This window comes from Podarcis erhardii (genome assembly GCF_964252035.2).
Source record: "Podarcis erhardii genome assembly, chromosome: 2".
Taxonomy (NCBI): domain Eukaryota; kingdom Metazoa; phylum Chordata; class Lepidosauria; order Squamata; family Lacertidae; genus Podarcis; species Podarcis erhardii.
The window spans coordinates 107607501-107624863 of NC_138498.1; the positions used below are offsets into that span (position 1 = coordinate 107607501).

General features: G+C 45.7%; 1 protein-coding gene across 3 annotated transcripts in view; it reads right to left on the bottom strand.

Annotated features, from left to right (window-relative positions):
* The window catches only part of MTMR14 (myotubularin related protein 14), an 88860-nt gene that overhangs the window by 68068 nt on the left and 3429 nt on the right, over window positions 1-17363 (bottom strand). For all 3 annotated transcript variants that reach the window (XM_081852788.1, XM_081852787.1, XM_081852789.1), the window contains exons 3-5: window positions 3127-3235; window positions 2422-2497; window positions 66-126 (exon numbers count right to left, since the gene is read on the bottom strand). In XM_081852788.1, the coding sequence (XP_081708914.1) occupies window positions 66-126; window positions 2422-2497; window positions 3127-3235 (246 nt within the window). The remainder of the gene's footprint in view (window positions 1-65; window positions 127-2421; window positions 2498-3126; window positions 3236-17363) is intronic.

Sequence of the window (17363 nt, forward strand, 5' to 3'; positions counted from 1 at the left end):
AGCGTAAAGCAAGGAGTCAAAACTTTGTCTGACATATTTGTAGGAGGTGGTTGGGTCAAACAGACCTGAAAGCAGAGTCCTCTTCTGACATGTCCTCTGTATCTGCCCAGGCATCGTCTGTGCCCCCTGCAGAGAAGACACCGAGAGAAGTTCAATATATTAGTAGCCACAGCCTCTGCCCTAAACAGATTGGGTCAGCTGGCATAAGAATCTCAGCACTTCTCCCACAAAGCATGGTTCTGGACTTCCTGCGTGTTCTAATAATGTAAGATGCCGTTTGTGATGATGAACGAGTCCTATCAAATCATCAGGCTCGTCCCACGTAAGCGACTCGCTTGCCGCCTCACAAACTGGAAGGATACTACCAACAGGACCAGCTTTATTACAGAGCTTTTCCCTTCAGTCCCAACCCTCGTTTCATTGATGGGGAATTGCGGAGGGTTGGGAAATTGCTCCAAGGTGATGTAGACCCTGAAAACGACCCTGAGAGGTAGGCGAGGCTGAGATATAGCAGCTAAAATAACACAGATTACAGCACACTGGCACTCAATGACTTCATGGCTCTGAAGAGATCAGAATCCCATGCCCGTATATTTTCCTGGACCACCCAGGCATATTTGACACTACCCCATCTTTTTACTTTTCAGTGCTATGCATAACATTAAATATTATATTTAAAGTGTTTTCTGACGTGAAACTTATCAAGTGGATAAGGAACGTGTGCCTGCTTCCTGCATGGTAAAGCAAGTGGTGTCGGCCATAAATCAAGACTGTTCATTTAGTCTAGGTGAAGAAATTGAAGCATGCAGTAACACTAACAGTTTCAACTCTTTCTTTACAGAAACAAAACAAAAAACAGGATTGGGGAACTTTTTTGGCCCAGTGGACCAGATCCTTATCTGCCTCTACCCCATGGGACAGCTTACCTGACAACCACTTGACATCACAATGATGTCAGATGATTGGCATGTGGCCTGTCCCGCTCAACTGCTCAAGCGTCCTGCTCAGCCCTTCCCAGACACCAGGGACAGGGCTGTGGCTCAGCCGCTTTCTGCAGAGATCAGCAACAGAGATGCCCACAGAAAACCGAGTCTTGCAGTGGATCCTTTGCAGAAAGCAGGGCTGCAGTCACCGGCCATCAGCACAACTCCAGCACGCAGCCAATCACAACAGGCGTGACCTCACCACCTGTTTAGCTGATGGGTGGGGACTTCAATACTGCTTTCTGCAGCGATAGGCTGTGTGATCAGGCTGCCCCACAAGTAAGTCTGTCATGCAGCCCATCCAGTTGCACCTGTACCTGCCCTACACTTGACTCCTCATAAGTGATGTCAGCTATGGGGCAGCTGGGTGTGGTTTGGGGGAAACAGCCTCACCAGCCAGATTGGGACCTGTGCTGGACCAAATATGGCCAGAGGTTCCCCACCCAAGTTAAAGACCTTAATGCTGCGATGACCTCCTGAAGGTGTACAGCCAATCAGAAAATAGGGGAGTCTTAGCATTGAGTGCAGCTCCCCATAATTAAGAGGTAAAGGTAAAGGGACCCCTGACCATTAGGTCCAGTTGTGGCAGACTCTGGGGTTGCGGCGCTCATCTTGCTTTATTGGCCGAGGTAGCCGGCCTACAGCTTCCGGGTCATGTGGCCAGCATGACTAAGCCGCTTCTGGCGAACCAGAGCAGCGCACGGAAATGCCGTTTACTTTCCCGCCGGAGCGGTACCTATTTATCTACTTGCACTTTGACGTGCTTTCGAACTGCTAGGTTGGCAGGAGCAGGGACTGAGCAACGGGAGCTCACTCCGTTGCAGGGATTGGAACCGCTGACCTTCTGATCGGCAAGCCCTAGGCTCTGTGGTTTAACCCACAGCGCCACCTGCGTCCCCATAATTAAGAGGACAATTGTCTAAATGTCATATTTTGCATAACTTGAAAGTTAGAAATCAGATTTTCTTTGTGCAACAGGCAGCTCCCTTGGCCCAGAGGTTTTGCTTCGTTTCTGAAATGCGGAATCTATGCAGCAGTGTCTGAAGGACGAGAAAAGCCACCCTGGTCACAGTTCTCTTGCGCAACCAGGGATTCCCACAATTGCTTCATCACTGAAGACATGCAACAAAGATGCCCTTGGGAGCAGACTCCAATACTGAAACAGGAAGCTTACGAAGGAGCTTGCAGACCCACAAGACAAGGCCACAAATGGTTACCACCACCTGACAGTACCCTTTGCATCTTCCTCTCCTTGCAGAACTTGCCAGCTTTGGCTTTCTAGGGAACGTGAGTTTCATTTTCTTTTTGAACTAAGCCACTGTCCTCAATGGCAGCTCAAGCCTGCTGCTCACGCCAATTTTCAAGGATGCTCCCCCAACTAGCGTTATAAAACAGAGATAACACATGGCAACTATTACCAAACCTACACCTCCCTTACCTGAGAAAATGTAGTTGTATCCTGTGCGCCCATAAAGTTCCCCCCACCCCGCCAGGGTGGCCGATCGGCATATATGCTGAGGAAAGAGAGAGATGCAACAAATGACCGTCAAAGGACAGAATAGCAATGGACCCTCCTCCTCCTCCTCTCCCAGTCTTTCCCCATTCCCAATTCAAGAGAGTCTGGCTTTGCACTCGTGGCCTGCACTGCGCCTTCCAGATGGAGGTCTGCATGGCTCACAGGTCAGGCTTAATTACTTCCCAACCCTCTGCTAAGCTACATTTCCCCATGATTCTACTTTGCACCACTATTTGCAATTCCTTTTTAACTAATATCAGCCTTGTGCGCTTCATTAACATGCTCTTTGAACCGTCTCTCCCTCAAACCGTTAATGAACGGGATTAGGCTGGTCCCCGCAGGATCCTCTTTAAGTTCACCTATCAGTAGCAGAGCTGAAACAAATCTGCAAGTTATGGAGCAGCTTATCAAAGGCGCCAGCCCGGCCTCAGTCTGCACAGGTGTATGCCTGCTTGACTTGGGAGCATCGAAGAAAGGTTGTCAAGAGATAGTTGCACCCGCTTTCTAGCGCCTTCTGCTCATGGCTGAAGGCACCCTCCAGTAAATCGTGCAAAAGCTACAATGAGACATCCACATAAGAAAACCATGAAAGTCACAAGTCACACACACAGAGAGATAGAGCTTTACCTTGCCCTTGTAGAGGATGACGGGGCAGACAAACCGCCCTCTACACCTGGCCATTTTACTGCGGTGGATGAGGTCTTGCAGCTTGCCAACTTGGACGGTGCTCTCAAATCTATTGGAGGCAAAACAGGCCATTACCTGCACAGGCACCAACTGCAGATTGGAGGGGACAGGTGTTGCCTGGATGTGCTTCTGAGGCTACGAGTGACTGCAAAATCTCATCTTGGCATACATTCAGTGTAAAGCCTGGTACCTTCTGTCATCTTGTGTTGAAGCCAACAGATCAGGGGGAATGGGGAGGTGGGGAGAGACTTCCATTAACCAAAGGCTTGGTTTTGTTAACTCCACAGCCACCAAGAATGTCCACCTCACCGTTCACTGTCTTCTTGTTTAAAAGGCTCAGTGGCCACAAATTTAACAGATTCTAGATCCAGACTCAGATTAACTAACAAATAGAAGGAAATTTTAACCCTGCTCTCCCCACAGCATAGCGTACCTAAGTAAGCAGAGAGATGGCAATGGCTACAAGGCTGCTGGTCATCGCCAAGGAGAGACCCAAACGCAGATCTCCACAGTCTAGATCAGGTTTCCATTTGTTCACTGCCACTAACATCAGACACCAATTCAGAACTAGTTATGGAGTTGGATGGAAAGGAGATACAAGGTGTCACGAGCCTACTGATGAGACTGAACTCCAAATCCCTGGATGACCTCTCTTGGTGTTTTCATGTAGATGTTGAACAGCATGGGAGACAAGATGGGAGGACACCCTAGAAGCATCCCAGCGCCACATTCTCGAACTGTCCCTCAAAGAAGTACTGGAGCCACCATGAAAACAATAATAAAAGTTCCACCCCAGTCAGGTGGTCCAGAATAAATGGTCAATAGTATTGAAAGCTTACAAGAGGTCCAGCAGAACTAACTAGGACATACTGCGCCTTCCCAATATGGATCTACCAAAGTCGTCTGCCCCACAACCAGGTCTTGAATGCCATCTTTTTTGGCAATCCAATAACATCTGGAGCAGAGATGTGTCCATATGCTCAAGCACACTGCCCAAGAATGGAAAATGAGTGAGCCTGGATCCCTTCTCAACGAAGTGGGCATTTAATGGGGAGGGGGGACGAGGCAGGATCAGGGGATAACCAAAAATCCTGGGAAGGGATCTAACACACCTCCATGCCACTTATTATTTCCACTTTGGTCTGAGTACCCTCTGCTTTATTTCTGGATAAAAACAAATCCAGCATTTAATAGGCACCAATTGGCCACCTCTGGATCATCCTATTTTGGCTTCATAAACAGAGATACACCTAAACCTTTTGCCTAACTGCTCCAGCCTCATACCACCTCTTCCCCACCACATAATACACCACAATAAGACAGTAAGTCTTCAAATTAAGCCTAGTTTCCCATTTCAGTGAAATCTTTCACAAGCCAGGATGTTAAACCTATTTAGGCCTGAGGTTTAAGATCCTAGCTTGCTCCAATCTGATAACCATCGTTTCCTGGTCCAAATGAAATGGGAAACTGTGGTTAGTTGAAGAATTCCAGGTTTAATTCTGGCACACCAAGGAGGAAAGGAGCGGCAAATACAGTCAGATGGTGAGTAATAAGCTGTGGCGTGATCACCTGAATATAGCCTGAATAAGAGAACACAAATGTCTTTCCCCCCACAAAGAGGACTGTATTTGCTAAATGAATTCAAAGATGGGAGATGAAAAGAAGAGTGAAAGAGAAGCAGTTGAGGAAAAATAAGGTAGCTTTGCCCAGGAAAGGCTTTGTTGACTACACGATTCTTGAGAGACATTGGAGAAACAGTGGCTTGATTGAGAGACTCTCCCAAAGTCCGGGGAAGGAGTATGTGAGAGGCAGGGTCAACTGCAGCCAGTTCCCAAGGGATGCCAATTAGCACTTGATGGTTTCAAATTTATTCCAGTAGTCAGATCAAAAGATCTGGCTACCTTAATGAGACTTAAGTTGGCTCCTGGTCCCTCTGTATTTAATTCAAAGGTTCAGCCTGGGTAAGCAACTGGGATATATGAAGCGCCACAAATTAAGCTGTGATCCACCCCAAACCACACACACCCCTTCCATCACTGAGACACTGCATTGAATGAGGTTCCCTGGTACAACATCTGGCTCAAAGCTTCGCTTTACTGCCAAGCACTCTCCAATAAACTTGTCTCTCAAGAGCTACTCCGGTTCACTCGAATGCCTCACAGCGGCAAAACGAAGCTTTCTGACAGATACACTGCAACTCCACAATATTCCAGATAGCTCTTTAAAATGTCTTTGCCAACCTGGTCCAAAACGTCTGGAGGGCACAAGACTGGCAAAGTCTTCCTTGAAATGATCGCCTTTAACAAACCACCTCTCAATGTTTTGCTACCCCAAAAAAATGCCGGGGGGGGGGGGAGGAGAGAGGAACTCATCTACAAGTTAGACCAAACACTAGAAATATCAGGTGTGTTGCAAGCCCCTTTTGCATTGCTGTTTTTTTGGGGGGGGGGGAAAGCATATTATATGTATTGTGTAAGATGATTTTTTCCATCTAATTTTGCGTACAGTTTCGCGTACAGTGGTACCTTGAGTTAAGTACTTAATTCGTTCCGGAGGTCTGTTCTTAACCTGAAACTGTTCTTAACCTGAAGCATCGCTTTAGCTAATGGGGCCTCTTGCTGCCGCTGCACCGCCGGAGCACAATTTCTGTTCTCATCCTGAAGCAAAGTTCTTAACCAGAGGTACTATTTCTGGATTAGCAGAGTCTGTAACCTGGAGCATATGTAACCCGAGGTACCGCTGTAGGTATTTTTCTCCAGTGTTATAACATATTTTATGCATTGTAACATAAACTTATAATTGGTGCTTGGCACTTTAGGAAACCCGGCTGTGTGCATGCAATAAGGGACGTAACAATATGAGAACTGTTCTTGTTTTTAGCAGGATGGGGGAAGTTGACAATATTAAGGATCAAAGCAGGTTTTACAGCAACTGGTATGCAGACGTTTTGCTGCCCCTGAACATGGAGGCAGAGCACAACCATTGGGCTACCAGCCACTGCTAGTCTTATCTTCCATGAATCTGACTGATGATCCTCTTTCAAAGCCATCCCAGTTGGTGGGCATCCAACTGCCCCATCCTCCTTCAAGTACCCTGATCCCAAGCTGCTTTGGGGCTTCCCAAAACAAAATAACCAGGACTTTGAATCGCGCCTGGAAATAATCCTTCTATTTTGCACCAGCAGCCAATGAGTTGTATAATATGACCCCATTACATACGATCCCTGAACTGTAGCTCTTGCTTACTAGGGGTGAGTAATTGCCTTTCTCGGCGTAGCGTTAGTAAAAAAGGAGGAGAAGAAGCAGCACGGAACATTTTGCATGGCACAGCTGCCGTTTGGGCACCTTGTCTATGCATCGCAACCTCGGGGACAAGAGAAAAGCCCTGCCACCTGCCCAGTCAGAGGGTGCCAGGAACACACATCCGGCCACCCATTGGTGCCAGGGAACTGGACGCGTTTGAACTTGCGGCTGCAGTTCCCTCCGACACACAGGAGAACGCTGCGGTTATGCCAGGCAGGAGCCGGTGCCCAGCCGAGAACCGTGCCCAAAGCGCAATGATTTTATGCCAACTCCATTAAAGTTCCCAAGCCCTCTTAAAAGCCTCTGTAAGCCAAAGGGGTTGCTATGGCAACCCAGACCCCTGCTTATGAAAAATACATAAAGTACAACATTTCCAGTTGTGTTTTATTTTTTAAAAACTCTTTTAAGGACGAGCGAGGAAGCAAGTACCGCCAGCTTAAAGTCCCATAGAATATTCTATTACCCTGTGCGGTTCACACATACAGCCCCTAAAACAGTCTGCTTTATTGGTCACGTAGCTGCTGTTGCTGCTGCTGCTGTTGCTCGCAGCACCATCCCGTGCCATTAAGGTGTAAGGGCAAAGCAGTAACTCCTCTAGGGGGGTTCACAGAACCACCACCACCCTGCCCCATTCAGTTGGACAGGCAAAGAGGGCAATGGTGGCCGATTCCCTGAACACATGGGGCATGTTATGTGCAAAGGAACAGTAGAATGCTCAAAACCAGGGTGGATTTGATTTAAATCCAATCAATTTAAATCACAATTTAAGTCACTAGTCAGTAAGACTTGATTTAAATCATCATTTTTTTACAGAAAGACTCATTCTTGCTGGTATAATCTTAATATTTACAACCAGATCAAGGTTTCATTTTTGGAATAATAAATTTTCAGAGTATTTTTTACAGTTACATCAAAAATTACTGCTCTGGTTATATTATTAGAAATACATAGACAGATAATTACAAAATTATTGTGAGGTTTAATAACTGTTTATACTTGGACAACTGTACTTTTCTGTCGTACTTTATCGGAAGGAGAAAAATTATCATTTCCTTAATAAGAATTTAAACAATTTATTTAACTAAAGCAGTAGCATTATAGCATATGTGTCCATGTTTGTCAACTGATGTGGTTAAACAATTTAAAAACAAAACACACTTAGACTGAGTTTTAGCACACATGAAAAACTGAAAACAAATCCTTATTTCCTGATGAATAGCCTTTGGACCATAATGTAACTTAAATAGAAAATTATCTTTAGAAAGATTTTTCCTCCAAAAGCAGTTTATTTTTAAAATCTGATTTAAATTTTAAAAGAATCTGATTCCCCCTCCCCTGGCAATCATTTATTTTATCCATCCTGTTCAAAACAGAGGGACAGATCAGAGGTGGGGAACCCTTGAAGCAGCGTCTCCACCCCCATCATTCTGCCTGGATGCTGAGGTCCAGCGCCGAGGGCCTTCTGGCGGTTCCCTCCCTGCGAGAAGCCAAGTTACAAGGAACCAGGCAGAGGGCCTTCTCGGTAGTGGTGCCCGCCCTGTGGAACGCCCTCCCACCAGATGTCAAAGAGAACAACAACTACCAGACCTTTAGAAGACATCTGAAGGCAGCCCTGTTTAGGGAAGCTTTTAATGTTTAATAGGTTATTGTATTTTAATATTCTGTTGGAAGCCGCCCAGAGTGGCTGGGGAAGCACAGCCGGATGGGCGGGGTATAAATAAATTATTATTATTATTATTATTATTATTATTATTATTATTATTATTAGCCCTTCAGAGAGCATGGCAAATGGTCTGGGATGACGGGGATCCCAGCATCTTCAGGTAGGGCTAAGTGAGAGCCCCGTCTGACGTCCCGGAGAGTCATTGCCAGACAGTGTAGACAAGTGGCTCCCAATTGGTGGTCCATGGACCCTCTGGGGATCCATGTAACGCACTCAGGGGAGCCCGTAGCACCATTCACATAACCAAAAGTATCAGAGAGGTATCAACATTTTCACAAAGGAGGGGGTCCATGGCTTGGCTTTAAAAAAACAAGGGGTGCCGCAGTACAGTGGTACCTCAGGTTACATACGCTCCAGGTTACAGACTCCGCTAACCCAGAAATAGTACCTCAGGTTAAGAACTTTACCTCAGGATGAGAACAGAAATCGCACAGCGGCAGCAGGAAGCCCCATTAGCTAAAGTGGTACCTCAGGTTAAGAACAGTTTCAGGTTAGGAATGGACCGCCGGAACGAATTAAGTATGTAACCAGAGGTACCACTGTATTTAGTTATTTGGCAACCTCTGGTGTAGACAATGCTGAGCGAAATGGATCAATGGCCTGACTCTGTCCAGGGCAGCTTCCTATGTTACTCATGAAGCTAAGAGCGGCAAGGGCCAGCTCAGTAGCCACAAAGCTCTTTGAAGTACTGGCAGAAAGACTGCTTCCTATGTTCCTATCCTTACTCTGTTTTCCAAGCAATCGCCCTGGCCATGTCTGCTTTTGCTTTCTGGTAAGGAGGAAGGTAGGTTTTGAGGAAAGGAGCTAATTCTAATTTAAATTCTTTTAAAAGAATATTAAAATACAATAGTCTGTTAAACATTACAAGCTTCCCTAAACAGGGCTGCCTTTAGATGTCTTCTAAAAGTCTGGTAGTTGTTTTTCTCTTTTACATCTGGTGGGAGGGCGTTTGACAGGGCGGGTGCCACTACCGAGAAGGCCCTCTGCCTGGTTCCCTGTAACAGGGCTTCTCACAGGGAGGTAACCGAGGGCTCTCGGAGCTGGACCTCAGTGTCTGGGCTGAACGATGGGGGTGGAGACGCTCCTTCATGAGTATCTGCACTACAGATCTGGCTCTACATGAGCTGTTTGGTCCCTCCAAGATATTTATCAGCAATAGATCCACTCACTCACTCACTCACACACCCACACCCCCCCACACCCAGCCCACTAGCAGCTGGGATGATTCAGTTCTTCTGCTAGCTAAGTAATCTGCAAATGAAGTGGAGTCTGGATTGCAGCAGCAGAATTTCCCAAGCAAGGAGGGAAAGGACGTGTATGATTTGGTCACAGAATGAAGGGCTGAATCAGTTCTCAGGTATTTTGGATGAGGAAGAAGGGAGTGCTTTTAAAGGAGCCTTCTGCCTCCCAAACCACAAAACGAGCACTAATGTTCTGCTTGCAGAGAACCTTGCAAGCCTTCGTTGGCGAACAGCTTGCTGGCGTGCGCAAAGTATCTGAACAGAGCTGGTAATCCCTCACTGGCGTCGGAAGAGGAACTGGGCAGGGGTTGACATAAACTCTTAAGAGCTGCTCACAGGAAAATGGAAGGACGAGCAGCAGCCAGTACGGCACAGTGGCTAGGATATGACGCTTAAGGCCAAGGAGATGCAGGTTCAAATTGCCTCTGAGTGACCACGGGTCATTCACACACGCCTTCATCCTTACCTGCCTCACAGGGTTGCTGTAAACACAGAAGGAGAGGGCACACACCATGCATTTAAAACCCGGAATCGAGTGTAAATTAGAAGTGGCAGCTGTACAGTGGTACCTCGGGTTAAGAACCCGACCGGAGGTCCGTTCTTAACCTGAAACTGTTCTTAACCTGAAATACCACTTTAGCTAATGGGGCCTCCCGCTGCCGCTGCGCGATTTCTGTTCTCATCCTTGTCAGGAGCTCATCCTACATTCGAGTAGGACCCTGGCAGAGACACATGGCATGTTCCCTCCCTCCTGGTCGATCGTTCGGGAGCTTCAGAAGCTGCCTTCAGTCCGAACATCACAGCAACATCCAACTGACACCGGCACACTTAGGGATCTGCAGAGTTTGCGGACCATGCGCGTGACAGGCCTCAGCAACTCAGCATTTTGGCTAATCTACTTTATTTACATATAAAAACACACGGAGCATTGCAACATGGCTCCCTCTTTCTCCAGCGTCAGACAGCAAAAGGGGGGGGGGGACAAAGGACAATAGTCCCACATCACAGAACACAGTAACACAAACATCTTGTCTCCGTCACTTCCCACTCTGTGGAGTCAAAACATATACCATCATGTGAAAGCATGTATCAGGAATTCTAACAATCCTGAAGCAAAGTTCTTAACCCGAGGTACTATTTCTGGGTTAGCGGAGTCTGTAACCTGAAGCGTCTGTAACCTGAAGCGTCTGTAACCCGAGGTACCACTGTAGTTTTGATTTGCTGTGCAACCTATTCCATATTCAGCTGGTCCTCCTGTCTTCAGTACACAGAGCAGTTAACTATAACTGGCCAGATTTACGCATGTCAGAAACAAGGGTGTATTCTTGCCCCTTTTCTTGTTATTTTGTTTTTATCAGATCTTCCAGAGCACATTCAAAAAATAGATTCACGCCATCAATCAAAACCCGGTCCCACTGTTTCGGCATGCAGATGATGGGGCCTTATTATCACCGATGAGGAGAGGTTTGCAACGTCTTTTACTCTCCTGGATTTCCTATTGTGAAACCAATAAGCTCTCAATAAATGATGGGAAGACAAAACATTCTGGTCTTCTCTAACTTCCGGAAATTAGAGAAATGGAAAATAAGAGGGCAAGAAATCCAGCAAGTAAAGATGTACAGGTATCTCAGAATTTTATTCCAGAGCAACTCAGGTTGGTCAAACCATCGCAGAAGTGCTATAAAGCAGGCCAAGTGTACCTACTCAGTAGCAGTTCGCTTTTATTTTCAGAAAGGTAACCAATTTATACCAGCTGCTATTCAATTTTTTTCAGGCGAAAGTGTTGTCCCAGCTACTTTTTGGGACCCCAATATGAATACAAGCATATAATAGAGATTTAGATAGGATACACTCAAGTTTCTTAAGATGAATCCTGGGGATCCCAAGTTCAATCAAGTATGAAATTATGTGTGCAGAACTAGGTATACACACGATGGAATACTGGGTGAGGGCAAGCACTATAAAATACTGGTTGTGTTGCCATTTCCGTTGCCAGCCTTCAAGTCTGCTTACTGACTTAGTTAAAAACTCTTATAAATCCAGATGGTTCCAACACTTACATAGCAAAATCAGATCTATTGGTATTGACTTGGAACACTTGTATAATTCAAGTGAGCAATATAAACGGCCTCGGTCCAGTATACCTGAAGGAGCATCTCCACCCCCATCTTTCTGCCCGGACACTGAGGTCCAGCGTCGAGGGCCTTCTGGCGGTTTCCTCACTGTGAGAAGCCAAGTTACAGGGAACCAGGCAGAGGGCCTTCTCGGTAGTGACACCCGCCCTGTGGAACGCCCTCCCACCAAATGTCAAAGAGAAAAACAACTACCAGGCTTTTTGAAGACATCTGAAGGCAGCCCTGTTTAGGGAAGCTTTTAATGTTTAATAGGTTATTGTATTTTAATATTCTGTTGGAAGCCGCCCAGAGTGGCTGGGGAAACCCAGCCAGATGGGCGGGCTATAAATAATAAATTATCATCATCATCATCTTCCAATCAGATTAAGGGACATTGAAAAACAAAACATTGAGTCAACTATAAATAAAATTTGCTCCCCCCAAGTTTTATGGTTTAAATACAACAGGTAACAGGGTTGCTTATATTTCAAAATTGATAATTCCAATCCAACGCAGGGCCTTTATGTTAGCCTGACTGAACCTTTTCCCCTCAGCTTTTGTAAAGGGCAGATATTTAAACATCCCCAGAAACAATAGACATTGCAAATGTTTTCTGAATGTGCCAGACACAGTAGAACATATTCGTTTCTACTCTCCATTGTACAACCAGCTACGCTACGCAAACGTGTTATCCCCTTTTTTGAGTAGTCTAACATCATGGCACAATGAAAACATTAGATTCTATCTGTTTGACATTAACCCGGAAGTAACTGCAAGGATGGCTGAGTTTTTTATCAATAGTATCTCTCAGAGTGGTGAATGGCACTATTTAACAGGAAGAAAGTCCAATGAAAATCATCCTTATTACATATTTTTAGATGGCTGTTTATTTGTATATATTTTAAAAATTATATATATGGATGTTTTATGATGGCCTATATTTGTAATGCCTAATAAAGGTTTGGCAAAGTAAGCAAGTGTGTCACCATTACAATTGCTAACTGCAATTACTGGTCACTTTTCAAAACATAAAAATAAGCTGAAAAGAACTTTCAATATATTAACACAGAAAGACAGGACACTGAAGTTGTCGACTTAGGAGTGGGCAAATATATGTTTGTAAAATATATGTAAAAACTAATAAAAATGTATATTTAAAAAAACAACAACTTAGGAGTGGGCAACTGACTTTTTCTTTCACACATCTTGAATGCCTCTGGGTTCAAGGAAGGCATAGAAGTTCCTCAGGAGTAAAGCCAGAGGTCTGCTCATGTTTTCCAGTGCCAGCTGTCAGCTTGTCAACACTCAGAAGAAAAGCAGAAGTTTACTCATCCTGGTTGTGGGCAGCAAATGAGATGACTTGAAGTCGGCACACCAGGAAGGTAACGTACTTTTGCGACTGGGGGGGGCCTACCTATTGCAAAGTGGTTGCTTAAAAAGTTGCGGAAGGACCAAAATCATTCCAAACAGGGCTGACTTCCACGGAATTGTCTCTGCACAGGTCAAACTGTGCTTGCTGTCTCAGTATCCCACAAGCACCCAGGAGGCGCTTCGTAGAGCCTGAGTTTATAGCAAATGATACCAAACATTTCAAGCGAGCCATGGCAGGGAGGCAAATCCCTCTTCATGGGCATTCATGAACTTGGAAGGGAAATCCTTTTCCAGTCTCAAAGACAGAACTGAACAGATTCAGAATGATGCACGCTTCAGGAGGAAATGGGTATACACACGGGGGGGGGGGCACACAACCCCACACCACCCTTACATTGTGCAGCTCATACTTAGTTATTTTCCTATTGCACCACATAAGTAATGTTTCTGTAGGTTGAAAGCTTGCTCATTCCGACAGGAGAAGGCAGCGTGGCTGGTTCCCTACGCAGTACAGAATCTTGCACAAATCCTTCGAGCAGAGGTCAGTCACTGTCCTGGTAATTTCCATCAGCCACTTTTTGTTCTAAAGTTGCGTGCCGCATACTAGGAGGAGGTGGGATTTGAGTGGAGGAAAGACTGACCCTGGGTACCTAATTAGACCGGAGGGGCAAGAAGTGGGAGTTGTGGTGCCCAGTGGCCTACCATCATCACTAGGCTCCTCTCATGTAAAAGGCCTCAATGTTTTATGACTGCAAAGTGGGGGGAAAGGGCTCCAAGACTAAAACCAAAGAGGGCAGATACTGCACTATATAGAAAACAAGCAACCACCAAGTGCAAGAATGAATCATAGAGTTGGAAGAGACCACAAGGGCCATCGAGTCCAACCCCCTGCCAAGCAGGAAACACCATCAGAGCACTCCTGACATATGGTTGTCAAGCCTCTGCTTAAAGACCTCCAAAGAAGGAGACTCCACCACACTCCTTGGCAGCAAATTCCACTGTCGAACAGCTCTTACTGTCAGGAAGTTCTTCCTAATGGCCCCGAGAGATATCAGGCAACTAAGAGCTCCACGGTTGCACTGATCTAAGCCCTGGAAATGTGTCAAGAACTCAATGCTGTGGGTGAAAATGCTAATGTCTGAAGATCATATCAACAGCATTTTGCCATATTCCCTACGGAGCTTGGCCTGCCAAAAATGGCTTGGCAGGCCAGCCTCGGAAGTCTGGCAGGACTAATTGGGCCCATAGGCTAGAGATTCTCAAGCACAACTCTAGCATATATAGAGAAGAAGTATCTAATGCATAGGAAGATCTTCCAACAATAATTTTCTGGAAAAGCCACTTCACCGTTAGTAAGCTCTGCGCCCTTAGCTGTCAAACAGACAAGGGCAAATGGAGTGCAATAAGCAATGCTGGGAAACATGTTAGCTCCTTTATGATACTGGAGTTGGTGTTGGGGCAAAGCAGGTGAGGTGTGTAACACAGGAGAAGCAAAGCACAAAGCTGCAATACAGGAAAGTAGTATTCCCTCCCCGAATCCTTGCAGAGCAGCGTGTTTTAGTGGTTTGGTTAACCAGGCAGGATGCATCATGGTTTGGCAACCTCATGAAACACCAATCCAAACTTGAATTAAATCTCCAATGGGAATTTCAAATAAAAACGAAGCGTCATTCAATTGACGCTGCTGCAGTCTCCACCTCTCTTCTCTCAGTGAAATCTCAGAAAGAGCAGGCAAATGTTTGGTAGCTGAAGGGACAAGATGGAGCACTGATTCAGTCCAAGAACCAATACTTTTGTCAACTCCTGGACAAGACAGATCTCCTTTCCAACTCACTGAATTTTGCAACTCGCCACATCTTTCTGAGTTCTCACTACGGATATGAGGGGACTGAAACGAAACTCGGAATTTTTCAACTGCTTTTACAAAATCCTCAGATTCCATCTTCAGGGTGAGGAGCCACTTTCTACCTTCTGATCTAGACAGTATGATCAAACGGTACAGCTTACATCCAAGTCATCATTTTGGTTTTCCAAGAAGCAAGAAAGCTGAAGTGAAAAAACTTAAGAGGAACCAAAAGGGCAACGAAAGCTACTCAGGCATGAAAAACATGCAAACATCACATGGGTACACCCTGCAGCTGGTGGGCACATTAAGAAGCAGCACAGCTAAGCACTGCTGTGCATGAGTCAAATTTGCAAATGGTAATAACTTTACTAACTGCAGCTTGCTTAGCCATTGACGATGGAAAAAGAGAAGTCCACCTATATTGATGGCGTTTGACACTTCAGGGCAGGGCTTCTGGGTGGGGATGAACTGTCTGTTTATGTTTCCCTCACTGAGCAGCAGCTGGTAGTCACAAGACTATGTTTTCATTCCACAGTCAAGTTACTATTGGATTCCCACGGGAAAGGGAGACGGGATGTGACGTACACTGGTTTCCTGTTTCCTTTGTTCTGTCGTTCTTTGTTGGAGTTGCTCTCAGCTTCTCACAGAGACAAGATGTATGTTTGTATGCTCTCTGCATAGCTTAGGAATAAAGCTTTTGCAATGTAGCCATACCTGCCTCATCCTTTCGTTGCGGACACTGGATGTATACTCTGCTGGGCTCGATCCAAGATGAGCCGTATCAGCTCGGTGAGCGGAATTTCTAACATGAACTCCCTATGAAGGAACAAGTGCATATCTCCTGGATACCTCATCGTTGTTGTTGTTGTTGTTGTTGTTGTTGTTGTTGTTGTTGTTGTTGTTGTTGTTTACTGAATTTGTATACCGCCCTTTATCCACAGATCTCAGGGAGGTTCACAGAACAAAGATACTTTAAAATACAGAATAAAACCACAAAGTACATAATAACAGACCAAAAACTAAACAAGACAAATAACAAAACAAAACAAAACAATAACTCCCACCCACCCATTTTAAAAGGACATTCGATGTCAATCAGTCAAAGGCATGGTTAAAGGGGAACATTTTAGCCTAGCGCCAGAAGTGTATAATGAAGGCGCCAGGTGAACCTCCCTGGGAAGAGAATTCCACAGATGGGGAGCCACTGCAGAAAAGGCCCGTTCCCAAGTTGCCACCCTCTGGACCTCACATAGAAGAGGCAAGCAAAGAGAAGGGCCTGGGATGATGATTGCAAAGTCCAGGTGGATTTATCTGGGGAGAGGTGGTCTGTGACATCTAGTGATATCAAGGTACCTTGGAAATATCAGCAACCTGCCTCATGGTTAAGGCTACACTGAGGGTTGTTAGAGGGTAAGCGCAGTTAAAAAAGCAGAGACATCACCTTGCCAACAAAGGTCCATATAGTTAAAGCTATGGTTTTCCCAGTAGTGATGTATGGAAGTGAGAGCTGGACCATAAAGAAGGCTGATCGCCAAAGAATTGATGCTTTTGAATTATGGTGCTGGAGGAGACTCTTGAGAGTCCCATGGACTGCAAGAAGATCAAACCTCTCCATTCTGAAGGAAATCAGCCCTGAGTGCTCACTGGAAGGACAGATCCTGAAGCTGAGGCTCCAATACTTTGGCCTCCTCATGAGAAGAGAAGACTCCCTGGAAAAGACCCTGATGCTGGGAAAGATGGAGGGCACAAGGAGAAGGGGACGACAGAGGACGAGATGGTTGGACAGTGCTCTTGAAGCTACCAGCATGAGTTTGACCAAACTGCGGGAGGCAGTGGAAGACAGGAGTGCCAGGCGTGCTTTGGTCCATGGGGTCATGAAGAGTCGGACACGATTAAATGACTAAACAACAACAAGTGCAGTTAGGCCTCACTGCAAGCAAAGGATTGTAAGCAAGCTTACAGAGCTGGCCATTATAAAAAAATAGTGGTAAATTTATCAAGGAACATGCATCATACGACAAAATCTGCATGCAGATTCAAGTTCTGCATGGGAATTGAGTTCTGTATGAAGCAACTCTAAAGTGTTTCAAAGCAGAGCAGTGAAAAAAGTGAAAACCAAAGAGGAAGTCCACCCCACCCTTCTTCATCCCACTATGCAGATCTGTCATATGCTTGAATTTCTACTCGGCTATCACTGCATGGACCCCATGACATGCAACATGTATCTAAGAGGCAGAACAATTCAAGCCACTGATGCACTGTGCTGGAGAGGGTTTGAATAGTGCAGATGTGTCCCTCTGCCCAGCGCTGCGGGGATACAGGAATCCCACTGGCAAGGGGCACCTCAATGCACTGCCTGAACAGCAGGTAGACAGAAGTTACCTACAGCGGCATTCCCTTCAGCGGAAACCCCTGAAACAGCATCAGGAGGGCCCATTGTAGGATCTGCTGAATCCTGAGCCAGCCCCAATGTCACTTATGATGGCAACACCACCAATCTAGGCTATCTTGTTGTACCAGCATAGAACTTTAAAAGAGGATTAGACAAATTCACAGAGGATAAGGCTATCAATGGCTACT